Source organism: Mustelus asterias, chromosome 3 (genome assembly GCF_964213995.1).
Source record: "Mustelus asterias chromosome 3, sMusAst1.hap1.1, whole genome shotgun sequence".
Taxonomy (NCBI): Eukaryota; Metazoa; Chordata; class Chondrichthyes; order Carcharhiniformes; family Triakidae; genus Mustelus; species Mustelus asterias.
In genome coordinates, this window is record NC_135803.1 from 31067229 (window position 1) to 31083539 (window position 16311).

At 51.8% G+C, this 16311-nt stretch overlaps 1 protein-coding gene across 1 annotated transcript in view; it reads right to left on the bottom strand.

Annotated features, from left to right (window-relative positions):
- The window catches only part of ccdc39 (coiled-coil domain 39 molecular ruler complex subunit), a 69513-nt gene extending 65025 nt beyond the window's left edge, over nt 1-4488 (bottom strand). The window contains exons 1-3 of the mRNA XM_078210092.1: nt 4450-4488; nt 3284-3403; nt 1600-1746 (exon numbers count right to left, since the gene is read on the bottom strand). Coding sequence (XP_078066218.1) covers nt 1600-1746; nt 3284-3403; nt 4450-4488 — 306 coding nt within the window. The remainder of the gene's footprint in view (nt 1-1599; nt 1747-3283; nt 3404-4449) is intronic.
- Nucleotides 4489-16311: the final 11823 nt, after the last annotated feature.

The window sequence follows — 16311 nt, forward strand, 5'->3', positions numbered from 1 at the left end:
TTTCTTGTTAGCTAGATAATTTCACTCCATGCCAATATGTTACCCCCCCCAAACCATGAGTTTTTATTTTGCACAATAACCTTTGATGTGACACCTTATCAGATGCTTTCTGAAAATATAAGTACAGTGCATCCCCTTTATCCATAGCTAATGTCATTCCTTTAAAGAACTTCAATAAATTGGTAAAACATGATTTCCCTTTCACAAAACAAGGCCGACTCTGCTTCATTGCCTTGAATTTTTTCGAGTGCCTTCTATAACACCTTTAAAAATGGTTTCTAACATTTTCCCAATGCGAGATGTTAGGCTAACTGGCCAGCTTTCCTGCTTTCTGTCTCCCTTCCTTTACATTGAATTACATTTGCTATCTTACAATCTAATGGAACTTTTCCCAAATCTATGGAATTTTGGAAAATTAAAACCAATGCATCAACTGTCTCATTAGTCACTTCTTTCAGGCCCTTGGGGGAAGTCCACCCAGACCCGGGGATTTGTCAACCTCAACAATTTGCTCAATACTACTTCCCCAGTGATTGTAATTTTCATGAGTTCCTCCCTCTCTTCCATTTACAGCTATTATAGAAACTCCACGCTGCCACCATATTGGTACCATTCTTAGCCTCTAAAGATTCTTTAGTTAGCCATGTGATAGCTTTACAGTATTCTATGCTGCCATGACTTTGTATTCTCCTTAACCTGGAATTAAATGTAAATTTAATAATTAGATTGGTTAGACTCTTCCCCTCTCAAAGAAGCAAGTAACATTTGCACCACAAATGTCAGACAACAAACATCTCCAACAAAAGATAATTTAATCAGCTCCCCTTTACACTTCGTGGCATTGCTGATTCTCCATCTATCAATATCCTGGGGGTTACCATTGACTAGAAATTAAACTGGGCCAACCATATAACAACTAAGTCATCCTGGCTTGTTGTCAGTAGAATTCAGAGCAGGTCACATGAGCCCCTTCATTTGTCCAAATTACCCCAAAAAACACAGTCCCAAATCATAATAGTCTTACAAATTTCATACTTCATAGTAGCAACTTCAAATGGTTACTATCAACAATTCTTCACGGGTAGTTTAAATCAAAAGTATTAGGGGGGAATTCACCAGCCCCGTTCCCGGCTGGCAGGAATCCCAATCGCCCACTGAGTGGGCCACTGGGCCTAAAACATGATTCCCATTGGGTGTGAACGCATTTGGAATTCACCCAGACTGCCAGCACCAATAATTGCGTAAAACTGCTCACTGTAACCTCATTAGCAGGCTGATAGTCATAGCTTCATTGTAAGAAGAACTTGAAGACACTGAACATGGTGGAATAATTTTTCCCTAACCAACCAGGCAGGAAACTGGTATGATTGGACCAATCACTCACTTTACTCCACATTCAATTTTACTTTCCAGTAACTGTTACCAAATAGAGAATTAAATGCTGAACAGTGGCGCTCCAATAGCCTTTTGACCACTCACCAAGACACTAACACTCATTAGCTGCACACATGGATACCTAAATTTCATCCAATATTCAAATTAATCATCAAATGACACTAAGTAAATATGCAGCGATTTAACAACTTATTAAACACTTACCTCCATAATATTTTTTCTCTCTCTCAATACAGCCATGTCATTCTCAAACCGCCGAATCTCTTGTTTGAGACGCTCCATCTCCCGCTCTGCAAGGAACCTGAACTGCTGTTCTGTTTCAAGTTCTTTTTCTCGAGCTTTTTGTAAAGACTAAAAGAAATAAAATTATCAGCAGCATTGCACTGTTTCAAGATATTTTTCCACTCTGTGAGAAAACATTTGTTGAATTTGCCAAAGGAGCGAGTAATAATACTCCACCAATATTGGAATGTTCAATTTACTCAACTAGTTCACATTTTAAATAGATTTTGGGAACTACCTCACACTCCTAAATGCTAGATACACTCAGCAGGTCGAGTAACATCTGTAAAGAGAAACAGAGTTAATGGCCTGAAATTTACCAATTCCTGACAGCAGGGAGATGTTTGGGTTGACATGGATGGGACTTCTTCAACAATTTTACAAGGAAGAGCCAGTGAAGAACTGGCAGGTGAGGGAGCAGGCCAGATAAACGTAAGCAACTCACTGTGAGGTACCATTTTCAAAAGCACTTGTGTAGCATTCAGACAGGCTACAAATACAGACTACATAAGAAGTAGTTTATAGCAATGGATGCTGCATGGGAATGGCTTCATCATGAGGAAGGGCCATTTCACAATTCGGTAACACCTCCCTGGAGATGTTCTGCAGATAGTCAGGCTAAGGAACGGTGTCTTGTTTCCAGCAGATGGAAGAAGGAGGTTGCAGATGGTAGACATAATGAACAGTTATTGCAAGAACCTGGATCATGCGCAGGAAGAGATTCAGTGACCTAGTGCTTTCTGCTAAGGTGAATGACATTTCAAATTGCAAGCTGAAAGTCCAACATAAATTAAAATGCACCCATGAAATTTGAGGCCAGGTGGAAGACTCATGCACAGGGTGACACACCAGGCACAAACGTCCACAAAGAGTCACGCAGTTCACATGCTCCCGAACTCTATGGTCAGTGAAGGGTGAGTGCTGCATTGAGATGGCTGGATGATCAAATCACCATGCCATCCCTTTTGGCCTGCTGCTATACATTTAAAATATCTCAGCGTGACCAGAACAGATTACCCATTAGACAGCAGTGATATTGTGTATGTCTACGTTTGTAAAAGAAGCATGTTCAGAATGCCAGGGAGTGTCAACACCAGAGGTGGAGTGTCTTTCATTGCTGCGCCAGGAGGACGTGGATATTGGATATGTCATGACAGTGCAGTCTGTCACTGAGGGCAATCATTCCCTAGATCATATCTAGACTGAAGCACCTGCATGGCCTTTAACATCACTGGAAGCTACAGGTCAAAGTTGGCACCAGGAAAGTGACAGTTTAAGTTTGATTCGCTGAAAAGAGGTGCAGTTATGCAAAGTTACTTGTTTTCCTGTTCAAAAAAGTGAGATCTGTGCTGTTACGATTGTAAACAAGAATGATTTTGATAGGATAAACAAAACAAACTTTTAAATGTACACAGCAAATCTCAGATGAAATAAATGTTTGGCAGGAGCAGTAATTAAAATCTGAGACTTTTATAATCTCATGGAAGTCTATCTGTAGAAAACCTTGCAAACTAGTACAATGACACCTTGCATTGGGCCATTTCAGTCAGTATGAAACACTGCTGCAATGGTCAGAATGAGCTGATCTTTTTCCACTAATATATACCTGTGTATTAGTTAATTCCTGGTGAACATTCTGCAGATGCACTGTCATTGCTTGGATGCGGTCCTCAACATTGGTCAGCTGGCTTTCAAGGTTAGCTTTTTCCTTCTGCTTCTTTTGTACCTGTGGTTAAAAAAATTCATAAAATATAATTTTATGTCTTACATCGTGTGCGTGTGTTAAGTATTTGATTGCTTTTGTGAGTGTTCTCAGCTTGTTTGACACATGCTGCTGTATGAATGTATCTGCTAGGAAACAACATCTGAACCAGTTCAGCAGATTCAAAACATGTTTAATGTTGCTGGTCATCCAATTGAATTTAAAATATGTTTAAGTTTAGCATTAAAATAAAGCTATACATCACCTTACTGTCTGCAATGTTTTCAGCTACCTTCAAAATATTTATGAATCATTAATTAAAGAATTGCCAAATTTCAAATTTGCAGTTTTATTGTAGCCTTTAACTGAGGACATCAGTTTGATTGGAAGATTTGAACTATTGATTTAATCTGCAGCTTCTCCATTCGCTTGGTTCCATTCTTAGCTATCTAATAGTCAGCGAATCATAGTCAGTGGCATCTCTCCTCACTCTTGCACCTCTCTGGGCTATTTCTTATTTCTCATCTATATGCTGCACCTTGGTGGCATCATCTGAAAACACACAGGTTTTCACTCGTAGACTGGCAAACACCCAGAAAGAAAGACTTGCATTTATACAGTGCTTTTCACAACCAGCGGATGTCACAAAGCGCATAACAGCCAATTAAGTACCTTTAGAAGTGGAATGGCCATTTTAACATAGGAAATATGGCAGCTAATGTGCACTCAACCAACACCCTTGATAATGAGCAGATAATTTGTTTCGTGTGTTGTTGATGGAGGGATAAACATTGGCCCTGATATTGCAAACTCACCTGCTTTGCTTCAAAACAGTGTCATAGGATCTTTTACATCCACCTGAACAGGCAGATGGGACCTTGATTTAACACCTTATCAAAAAAAACTGCACCTCAGACAGTGCAGTGCTCCCTCAGTACTGCAGTGAGTGTCCACATTGACTTTCGTGCTCAAGCTCTGGAGTGGGAATTTGAACCCTGTGATTTAGAGGTACGTGTTCTACCAAGTGAGCCTCAGATGACCCAATTCTAACTCACAAGCACCTCGCTCACCTCTTCCACTGTTGAATTATCAATCTGCTTGTCCACCATCCAGTACTAGATATGCATAAATCTTATCCAATTCAATATTGGGAAGATAGAAACCATTATCTTCCATCCCAGCTACAAGCTTTGTTCCATAGCTCCCAACTCCCAACTCTCCCTGGTAACTGTCTGAGGCCGAACTAGACTGTTCACAACCTTGGTATCATATTTGGCACTAATATTTGCTTCCATTCACATAGCTGTGCCATCAGTAAAACTGCCTATTTCACTCTTTCACATCACCTGACTCTGTCCTTGCTTCCGCTCATCTGCTGCTGAAGCCCTCACCCAAGCCTCTGATACCTCTCTGACTATTCCAATGCATGCCTGATCTGCTCCCACATTCTACCCACCATAAACTTAAACCCAAACTCTACTGCCCATGTCCTTACTCGCTCCAAGTTCAGTTCATCCATCACCATGTGCTTGCTATCCTACACTGGCCTCTGGCCAAGCAAATCCTGAATTATAAAATTCTCTTCCTCGTTTTCAGGTTCAGGGCTTTGCCCCTCCCTAACTAGGACCCCAAACCTCTGAGATATCTGTGCTTATTTAATTCTGTGATTTAATGGATATAGTTTCATTATAAATGATACCATGAGGTGGAGATGCCAGCATTGGACTGGGGTAGGCACAGTAAGAACATAGAACAGTACAGCACAGAACAGGCCCTTCGGCCCACGATGTTGTGCCGATCGTTATCTGAAACCAAGATCAAGCTATCCCACTCCCTATCATCCTGGTGTGCTCCATGTGCCTATCCAATAACCGCTTAAATGTTCCTAAAGTGTCTGACTCCACTATCACTGCAGGCAGTCCATTCCACACCCCAACCACTCTCTGCGTAAAGAACCTACCTCTGATATTCTTCCTATATCTCCCACCACGAACCCTATAGTTATGCCCCCTTGTAATAGCTCCATCCACCCGAGGAAATAGTCTTTGAACATTCACTCTATCTATCCCTTTCATCATTTTATAAACCTCTATTAAGTCTCCCCTCAGCCTCCTCCGCTCCAGAGAGAACAGCCCTAGCTCCCTCAACCTTTCCTCATAAGACCTACCCTCCAAACCAGGCAGCATCCTGGTAAATCTCCTCTGCACTCTTTCCAGCGCTTCCACATCCTTCTTATAGTGAGGTGACCAGAACTGCACACAATATTCCAAATGTGGTCTCACCAAGGTCCTGTACAGTTGCAGCATAACCCCACGGCTCTTAAACTCCAACCCCCTGTTAATAAAAGCTAACACACTATAGTCTCACAACACCAGGTTAAAGTCCAACAGGTTTATTTGGAATCACGAGCTTCATCAGGTGAGTGCAGTATGGAATATTCTCTCTTTATAGTGCGCTCCTATTTCAAACATTTTGTTTAGCTGTTAAATAAATGGATGAATACATGGTTACAACTTAGTTTAATTAGGTTTAATTATTCAAACGTACATAATGGCCAGAATTTTACCGGCACGCCCGCCCCAATTCCAGGGGCGGGCAAGACTCAGAACGTCATTTTCCTTTGGCCTCGGGCAGGATCGTATGGACCTTGGGCGGACGTACCAGTAAGATTCCGCCCAATGTGTCTGATTACTCAAGTTGATAAATCCAGTTATCATACTTCTTCAGGGTGGCAGGGTGTCACAGTGATTAGCACTGCTGCATCGCAGTGTCAGGGACCTGGGTTCAATTCCAGCCTTGGGTGTGGAGTGGAGTTTGCACATTCTCTCCGTGTCTGCATAGGTTTTCCGGTTTCCTCCCACAGTCCCAAGAAGTGTAGGTTAGGGGAATGAGTGGGGTAAATGCACGGGGGTTACAGGAAGGGGGCAGGTCTGGGTAGGATGCTCTGTCAGAGACTTGGTGCAGACTCGATGGGTAGAATGGCCTCCTTCTATACTGTAGGGATTCTATGTTCAGGAGTGTCAATTGTGCCAAAATTATCCTTTGAGGTGCCTGCATTATCTTTAGCCCTAATGGCTGGCAACAACAAGAGAATGGGGCTCCTGTAAAGATTCAGTGGGTAGAGCGATCAGGAGATGAAAGGTCCCAGCCAGTCCACTTCTCTGCTGGGTCAGCAGGTATCAGGTGGAGGCAAACACCTTGGAAATTTGGTCTTAAAAAAAACGATCAGCCTCGGCTCCTGTTCCCGCTGGTCAAGTTCAGCAAGTGCTGTCAGGCTTGTGAGATGTATGAATGTCCCAGTGATTGGTGAAGAAAGGTTTAAAGTTTATTTATTGGGTTCGATTCCCGGCTTGGGTCGCTGTCTGTGTGGAGTTTGCACGTTCTCCTCGTGTCTGTGTGTGTTTCCTCCGGGTGCTCCGGTTTCCTCCCACAGTCCAAAGATGTGCGGGTTCGGTTGATTGGCCATGCTAAAAATTGCCCCTTCATGTCCTGAGATGCGTAGGTTAGAGGGATTAGCAGGTAAATACGTAGGGATATCGGAGTAGGCCCTGGGTGGGATTGTGGTCGGTGCAGACTCGATGGGCCGAATGGCCTCTTTCTGTACTGTAGGGATTCTATGATTAGTGTCACACAAGTTTTGTTTTCCCCCCTTAAAAGGTACTTACCTTAGAGGGTTCGAACTCATTGTTCCAGAGGAGCAGCTAGAGTGGTGGTTGAAGTGAGGAGAGCCAGTAGGTAAGAGGTATTTTTAACTTACTCTTTTTTTTGGAGTTTTTTTTCTCTAAGGCAGCCGGGAGTGTAAAACCGTAAGTAGGCCGCAGTGAATTTTTTGAGTCGGAGCAAGGGAGGCAGCGAGTGGAACGCGAGACTGCGCAGGCGCTTGACGTCAGCCAGTAGCGCGTGGAAGGTTTAAAAAGCAGGCCACTCTATCCAGCGGGCAGCGGCGTGAGCGGGCGGCGGAGTGAGAGGGAGCAGAGTGGGACGGCTTTGGCTCAAACAGGCTCCGGCGTGAACAGGCAGAGGCGAGGGTAGGTTCCGGTAAGTTGTTTTTGTTTCTTCAGAGTAAAAAGAATGCCAGGCAGGATGTTGGAATGCTTCTCTTGCAGGATGTGGGAAGTCAGGGAGACCTCCGGTGTCCCTGACAACGACACCTGCAGGAGGTGCATCCAGCTGCAGCTCCTAACAAACCGCGTTAGGGAACTGGAACAGGAGCTGGATGACCTCCGGATCATTCGGGAGAATGAGGAGTTTATAGATAGTAGCTTCAGGGAGGCAGTTACGCCAAAGGCACAGAGCACAGGTAATTGGGTTACTGTCAAGCGAGGGAAAGGGAAAGGGCAGGCAAAGCAGGGTTCCCCTGTGGCCATTCCCCTCCACAACAGGTATACCGATTTGGATACTGTTGTGGGGGATGCCTTACCTGGGGTAAGCTGCGGCAGCCGGATCTCTGGCACTGAGTCTGGTTCTGCAGCGCAGAAGGGAGGGTGGAAGAAGAGGAGAGCGGTAGTGATAGGGGACTCGATAGTCAGAGGTACAGACAGGAGGTTCTGTGGTCGTGACAGAGCCTCCCGGATGGTTTGTTGCCTCCCGGGTGCCAGGGTCAGGGATGTCTCTGATCGCGTGCACAGCATTCTGAAGTGGGAGGGTGATCAGCCATATGTCATGGTACACATTGGTATCAATGACGTAGGAAGGAAGAGTGAGGAGGTCCTGAAGAGTGCGTAGAGAGCTTGGTAGGAAGTTAAAAAGCAGGACCCTGAGGGTAGTAATCTCAGGATTGCTATCTGTGCCACGTGCCAGTGAGGGTAAGAGTAGGATGCTCGGGCGGATGAACACGTGGCTGAGGAACTGGTGTAGGGGGCAGGGTTTCAGATTTCTAGATCATTGGGACCTCTTCTGGGGCAGGTGGGACCTGTACAAGAGAGACGGGTTACACCTGAACTACAAGGGGACCAATATACTTGCAGGGAGGTTTGCTAGTGTTATTGGGGAGGGTTTAAACTAGATTTGCAGGGGGATAGGAACCAGAGTGCCAGAGCAGATAGTGGAGCAGGGGTGAAAATAAATGATGTTAATAGTTCATGCAAAATCACAAATAGAAGGGTTGTGTGTGGTGGTAATAATCTTCTGAGGTGTGTCTATTTCAATGCCAGGAGTATTGTGGGGAAAGCAGACGAGCGGAGGGCGTGGATTGACACATGGAATTATGACATTATAGCCATTAGTGAAACTTGGCTACAGTAGGGGCAGGACTGGCAGCTCAATGTTCCAGGGTTCCGATGTTTCAGATGTGATAGAGGCAGAGGGATGAAGGGTGGGGGGTTGGCATTGCTAGTCAGGGAAAATGTTACAGCAGTGCTCAGGCAGGACAGATTAGAGGGCTTGTCTACCGAGGCCATATGGGTGGAGCTGAGAAACAGGAAAGGTATGACCACATTAATGGGGTTGTATTATAGACCACCCAATAGTCAGCGAGAATTGGAGGAGCAAATCTGCAGAGAGATAGCAGACAACTGCAGGAAACATAAAGTTGTGATAATAAGGGATTTTAATTTTCCACATATAGATTGGGACTCCCATACTGTTAAATGTCTAGACGGGTTAGAGTTTGTAAAATGTGTTCAGGAAAATTTTCTAAATCAATATATAGAGGTACCAACTAGAGAGGATGCAATATTAGATCACCTATTAGGAAACGAGATAGGACAAGTGACGGAAGTGTGTGCAGGGGAACACTTTGGTTCCAATGATCATAACGCCATTAGTTTCAACTTGATCATGGATAAAGATAGATCTGGTCCTCGGGTTGAGGTTCTGAACAGGAAAAAGGCCAAATTTGAAGAAATGAGAAAGGATCTAAAAAGCGTGGATTGGGACAGGCTGTTCTCTGGCAAGGATGTGATTGGTAAGTGGGAGGCCTTCAGGGGAGAAATTTTGAGAGTGCAGAGTTTGTATGTTCGTGTCAGGATTAAAGGCAAAGTGAATAAGAATAAGGAACCTTGGTTCTCGAGGGATATTGGAACTCTGATAAAGAAGAAGAGAGAGATGTATGACATATAGGCAACAGGGAGCAAATAAGATGCTTGAGGAGTATAAAAAGTGCAAGAAACTATTTAAGAAAGAAATCACGAGGGCTAAAAGACATGAGGTTGCTTTGGCAGACAAGGTGAAGGATAATCCTAAGAGCTTCTACAGGTATATTAAGAGCAAAAGGATAGTAAGGGATAAAATTGGTCCTCTTGAAGATCAGAGTGGTCGGCTATGTATGGAACCAAAAGAAATGGGGGAGATATTAAATGGGTTTTTTGCATCCGTATTTACTAAGGAAACTGGCATGGAGTCTATGGAAATAAGGCAAACAAGTAGGGAGGTCATGGAACCTATACAGATTAAAGGGGAGGAGGTGCTTGCTGTCTTGAGGCAAATCAGAGTAGATAAATCCCCAGGACCGGACAGGGTATTCCCTCGGACCGTGAAGGAGACTAGTGTTGAAATTGCAGGGGCCCTGGCAGATATATTTAAAATGTTGGTATCCACGGGTGAGGTGCCGGATGATTGGAGGATAGCTCATGTTGTTCCGTTGTTTAAAAAAGGCTCAAAAAGTGATGCGGGAAATTATAGGCCGGTAAGTTTGACGTCAGTAGTAAGTAAATCATTGGAAGGAGTACTAAGAGATAGGATCTACAAATATTTGGATAGACAGGGACTTATTAGGGAGAGTCAACATGGCTTTGTGCATGGTAGGTCATGTTTAACCAATCCATTAGAGTTTTTCGAAGAGGTTATCAGGAAAGTGGATGAAGGGAAGGCAGTGGATGTTGACAAGGTCCCGCATGGGAGGTTAGTTAGGAAGGTTCAGTCGCTAGGTATACATGGAGAGGTAGTGAATTGGATTAGACATTGGCTCAATGGAAGAAGCCAGAGAGTGGTAGTGGAGGATTGCTTCTCTGAGTGGAGGCCTGCGGCTAGTGGTGTGCCACAGGGATCAGTGCTGGGCCCATTGTCGTTTGTCATCTATATCAATGATCTGGATGATAATGTGGTAAATTGGATCAGCAAATTTGCTGATGATACAAAGATTGGAGGTGTAGTGGACAGTGAGGAAGGTTTTCAAAGCTTGCAGAGGGATTTGGACCAGCTAGAAAAATGGGCTGAAAAATGGCAGATGGAGTTTAATGCAGACAAGTGTGAGGTATTGCATTTTGGAAGGACAAACCAAGGTAGAACATACAAGGTAAATGGTGGGACACTGAAGAGTGCAGTAGAACAAGGGGATCTGGGAATACAGATACATAATTCCCTAAAAGTGGCGTCACAGGTAGATAGGGTCGTAAAGAGTGCTTTTGGTACATTGGCCTTTATAAATCAAAGTATTGAGTATAAGAGTTGGAATGTTATGGTGAGGTTGTATAAGACATTGGTGAGGCCGAACTTAGAGTATTGTGTGCAGTTTTGGTCACCTAATTACAGGAAGGATATTAATAAGGTTGAAAGAATGCAGAGAAGGTTTACAAGGATGTTGCCAGGATTTGTGAAACTGAGTTACAGAGAAAGGTTGAATAGGTTAGGACTTTATTCCCTGGAGCGTAGAAGAATGAGGGGAGATTTGATAGAGGTGTATAAAATTATGATGGGTATAGATAGAGTGAATGCAAGCAGGCTTTTTCCACTGAGGCTGGGGGAGAAAAAAACTAGAGGACATGGGTTAAGGGTGAAGAGGGAAAAGTTTAAAGGGAATATTACGGGGGGGCTTCTTCACACAGAGAGTGGTGGGAGTGTGGAATGAGCTGCCAGATGAAGTGGCTCACTTTTAACATTTAAGAAAAACTTGGACAGGTACCTGGATGAGAGGGGTGTGGAGGGATATGGTCCAGGTGCAGGTCAGTGGGACTAGGCAGAAAAATGGTTCGGCACAGCCAAGAAGGGCCAAAAGGCCTGTTTCTGTGCTGTAATGTTCAATGGTTCTAAGTAGGCTTACATTAACACTGCAATGAAGTTACTGTGAAAATCCTCTAGTCACCATACTCCACGCCTGTTCGGGTACACTGAGGGAGAATTTAGCATGTCCAATGAACCTAACCAGCGCATCTTTCAGACTGTGGGAGAAAACTGGAGCACCCGTAGGAAACCCATGCAGACATGGGGAGAACGCGCAGACTCCACACAGACAGTGACCCAAGCCAGGAATCGAACCTGGGTCCCTGGCGCTGTGAGGGGGCAGAGTTAACCACCGTGCACTTCAGGGAAGTGTTTATATACTGTAGTCAGAGTTTGTGTGTTTTACAGTATTTGGCATAGAAATATGATATGAGCTTAAAATTAAACAGGCACGAAAGAGCAGCAAACCAGTGATTGAAATGGATTGAGACAAGATGACTAGATCATCAATAGGGCAGTGAATTTGTGGACGAGGTGCCGCTTCCTAATGAGGCTCCTGCACAGCAACAACAACAACAACAACTGAGAGACACAGCCCAGGACGGTAATCCCAGGGGGAATTTTATCCCTACTTTCTGCAAGGGAGGAAAACAATTATTTTGCAATTGCAAATTTGAACCATTATCCAACCATTGTCTATTTTTGTCTCCAACCCCCCCCCTCCCCCTTCTTTTCCCCCTTTGCCTCTCCCCTTTCCGCTCTCCCTCCCATTCCCCTTACCCCTCCCCTCCCCGTTTCACATCTCTCCCCTCCCCGTTTCACCTCTCTCCCCTCCCCTTTACCCCCGCCCCTCCCTTCCCCCCTCTCCCTTCCCCACCACCTCCCCCCTTGCCTCTTTCCCACTCCACCCCTCCCCCCCCCCATCTCCCCCTTCATCTTTTCCCGCCCTCCCCCTCTTTTCTCCCCCCTTTTCTCCCCCTCCCCCTTACCCCCTCATCCACCGTTTTTCTCCCTCCCCATCCCCCTTTCCTCCCCCCACCCCCTCTCTTCTCCCCCTCCCTCCCCCTCTTCTCCCCTCCTCTTTTACCCCTCCCCCTCCCCTTTTCCTCCGCCTTACCCCCTCCCCTTTTCCTCCCCCTTTCCCCCCTCCCCTTTTCCTCCCCTTTCCCCCCTCCCCCTCTTTTCTCCCCCTCCCCCCTCTGCTCCCCCTCCCCTCCCCATTACCACTTTCATCCCCCTCCCCCTCTCCCTTTTCTCCCCCTCCCTCCCCACTCTTCCCCCCCTTGCCCTCATCCACCCCCTTCCCCCTTTCCTTGCCCTCCCCCCCCTTCCTCCCCCTCCCCACCCCCCCTTCCTCCCCCTCCCACCCCCCCCTCCCCTCCTCCCCCTCCCCTCCCCTCACCCCCTTCCTCCCCTCCCATCCCCCCCTTCCACCCCTCCCTCCCTCCCTCCCTCTCCCAAGGGCCCCCCTCCCCCTCCCTCCCCCTCCCCCTCCCGTCCCTCTCCCTCCCTCCCCTCACCATCCCCTCCTTTCCTCCCCCTTTTCTCCCCCTCCCCTCCCCCCCCTCCCCCTCCCCTCCCCCCCCTCCCCCTCCCCTCCCCCTCCCCTCCCCCTCCCCTCCCCCCCCCTCCCCCTCCCCTCCTCTCCCCTCCCCCCTCCCTCCCTCCCCTCCCCCCTCCGTCCCCCTCCCTCTCCCTCCCTCCATCCCCCTCCCCCTTCCATCCCTCTCCCCCCTCCATCCCCCTCCCCTCCCCCCTTTCCTCCCCCTCCCCTCCCCCCTTTTCTCCCCCTCCTTTCCTCCTCCCCTCCCCCCTCCTCCTCCCCCCTCCTCCTCCCCCTCTCCCCCTCCTCCCCTTTCCTCTCCCTCCCCTCCTCATCCCCTCCTTTCCTCCCGCTCCCCCCCTCTCCTCCCCTCCCCCCCCTCCCCCCCTCCCCTCCCCCCTCTCCTCCCCTCCCCCCCTCCTCCCTCTCCTCCCCCCCTCCTCCCTCTCCTCCCCCCCCCTCCCTCTCCTCCCCCTCCCCTCCCCCCTTTCCTACCCCCTCCCCTCCCCTTTCCTACCCCTCCCCTCCCCCCTCCCCTCCTTTCCTCCCCCTCCCCTCCCCCCCTCCCCCCTTTCCTCCCCCTCCCCCCCTTTCCCCCCTCCCCCTCCCCCCCCTTCCCCCCTCCCCTCCCCCCCCCCTACCCCCCCCTTACCCCCTCCCCTCCCCCCCTTCCTCCCCCTCCCCCTTCCATCCCCCCCTCCCCCTCCCCTCCCCCCCCTTCCCCCCTCCCCTCCCCCCCCCCCCTTCCCCCCTCCCCTCCCCCCCCCTTCCCCCCTCCCCTCCCCCCCCCCTTCCCCCCTCCCCTCCCCCCCCCTTCCCCCCCTCCCCTCCCCCCCCTTCCCCCCTCCCCTCCCCCCCCTTCCTCCCCCTCCCCCTTCCATCCCCCCCTCCCCCTCCCCCTCCCCTCCCCTCTCCTCTCCTCCCCCTCCATCCCCACCCTCCCCCTCCCCTCCCCCCTTTCTTCCCCCTCCCCTCTCCTCCCCTCCCCTCTCCTTTCCTTCCCCTCCCCTCCCCCTTTCCTCCCCTTCCCTCCCCCTCCCCCTTTCCTCCCCCTTCCCTCCCCCTCCCCCTCCTCCCCTTTCCTCTCCCTCCCCTCCTTTCCCCCCCTCCCCCCTTTCCTCCCCCTCCCCCCTTTCCTCCCCCCTCCCCCCTTTCCTCCCCCCTCCCCTCCTCCTCCCCCCTCCCCTCCTCCTCCCCCCTTTCCCCCCCCCTCCCTTCCCCACTTCCCTCCCCCTCCCCTCCCCCTCCCCCACCTTCCCCCTCCACCCTCCCCCCTTTCCTCCCCCTCACCCCGTCCCCCTCCGGCCTTTCCTCCCCCTCCCCCTCCCCTCCCCCCTTTCTTCCCCCTCCCCTCCCCTCCCCCTTTCTTCCCCCTCCCCTCCCCTCCCCCTTTCTTCCCCCTCCCCTCCCCTCCCCCTTTCTTCCCCCTCCCCTCCCCCCTTTCTTCCCCCTCCCCTCCCCCCTTTCTTCCCCTCCCCTCCCCTCCCCCCTTTCTTCCCCCTCCCCTCTCCTCTCCTCCCCCCTTTCCTCCCCCTCCCCTCCCCCCTTTCCTCCCCCTCCCCTCCCCCTCCTCCCCCCTCCTCCCCCTCCCCTCCCCCCCCTTTCCTCCCCCTCCCCTCCCCCCTCCTCCCCCCCCCTCTCCCTCCCCCTCCCCTCCTCCCCCCCTCCCCCTCCCCTCCCTCCCCCTCCCCCTCCCCTCCTCCCCCCCCTCCCCCTCCCCTCCTCCCCCCCCTCCCCCTCCCCTCCTCCCCTCCCCTCCTCCCCCTCTCCCCTCCCCTCCCCTCCCCTCCCCTCCTCCCCCTCCCCCTCCTCCCCCTCCCCCCTCCTCCCCCTCCCCCCTCCTCCCCTCCCCTCCTACCCCTCCCCCCTCCCCCTCCCTCCCCCCTTTCCCTCCCCCCTTTCCCTCCCCCTCCCTCCCCCTCCCTTCCCCCTTTCCCTCCCCCTCCCTCCCCCCTTTTCCTCCCCCTCTTTCCTCCCCCTCCCCTCTTTCCTCCCCTTTCCTCCCCGTCTCCCCCAGTTCCCCCCATTTCCCCCCCGCCCCGCCATTTCCCCCCTCACCCCATCCCCCCATTTACCCCCCCACCCCCCATCCCCCCCCACCCCGCCCCCCATTCCCACCCCCACCCGCCCCCCCATTTCCCCCCGCCCCCCCATTTCCCCCCCCACCCCCCACCCCCCCATTTCCCCCTCCCCCTCCATTTCTCCTCTCCCCCCAATTCCTCCCCCCATTTCCCCTCCCCCCCACATTTCCCCCCCATTTCCCCTCCCCCCATTTCCCCTCCCCCATCTCCTCCTCCTCCCACCCATCTCCTCTCCCCCCATCTCCTCCCCCCCATCTCCTCCCCCCCTCCCCCATCTCCTCCCCCCTCTCCTCCCCCATCTCCTCCCCGTCCCCCCTTCCCTTCCCCCATCTCCTCCCATCCCCTCCCCATCTCCTCCCCCCCATATCTCCTGCCCCCTCCCCCCATATCTCCTCCCCCCTCCCCCCATATCTCCTCCCCCTCCCCCCATATCTCCTCCCCCCTCCCCCCCATCTCCTCCCCCCATCTCCTCCCCCCTCCCCCCCATATCTCCTCCCCCCCTCCCCCCTTATCTCCTCCCCCCTCCCCCCCATCTCCTCCCCCCCTCCCCCCATCTCCTCCCCCCCTCCCCCCCATCTCCTCCCCCCTCCCCCCATCTCCTCCCCCCTCCCCCATCTCCTCCCCCCCCCATCATCTCCTCCCCCCCATCTCCTCCCCCCCTCTCCCATCTCCTCCCCCCCATATCTCCTCCCCCCTCCCCCCATCTCCTTCCCCCCCATCTCCTTCCCCCCATCTCCTTCCTCCCCCCCATATCTCCTCCCCCCTCCCCCCCCCCATCTCCTCCCCCCTCCCCCCCATCTCCTTCCCCCTCCCCCCCATCTCCTTCCCCCCCATCTCCTCCCTCCCCCCCATCTCCTCCCTCCCCCCCCCCCATCCTCCTCCCCCCCCCCCCCATCTCCTCCCCCCCCCCCATCTCCTCCCCCCATCTCCTCCCCCCATCTCCCTCCCCCCCCCCCATCTCCTCCCCCCCCCCCATCTCCTCCCCCCCCCCATCTCCTCCCCCCCCATCTCATCTCCTCCCCCCCCCCCATCTCCTCCCCCCCCCCCATCTCCTCCCCCCCCCCCATCTCCTCCCCCCCCCCATCTCCTCCCCCCCCCCATCTCCTCCCCCCCCCCCCATCTCCTCCCCCCCCCCCATCTCCTCCCCCCCCCCCCCCATCTCCTCCCCCCCCCCCCATCTCCTCCCCCCCCCCCCTCCATCTCCTCCCCCCCCCCCCCCCCATCTCCTCCCCCCCCCCCCCCATCTCCTCCCCCCCCCCCCCCATCTCCTCCCCCCCCCCCCCCATCTCCTCCCCCCCCCCCCCCATCTCCTCCCCCCCCCCCCCATCTCCTCCCCCCCCCCCCCCCCATCTCCTCCCCCCCCCCCCCCCCCATCTCCTCCCCCCCATCTCCTCCCCCCCTCTCCCCGGGTCACCGCTTACATCATCCTC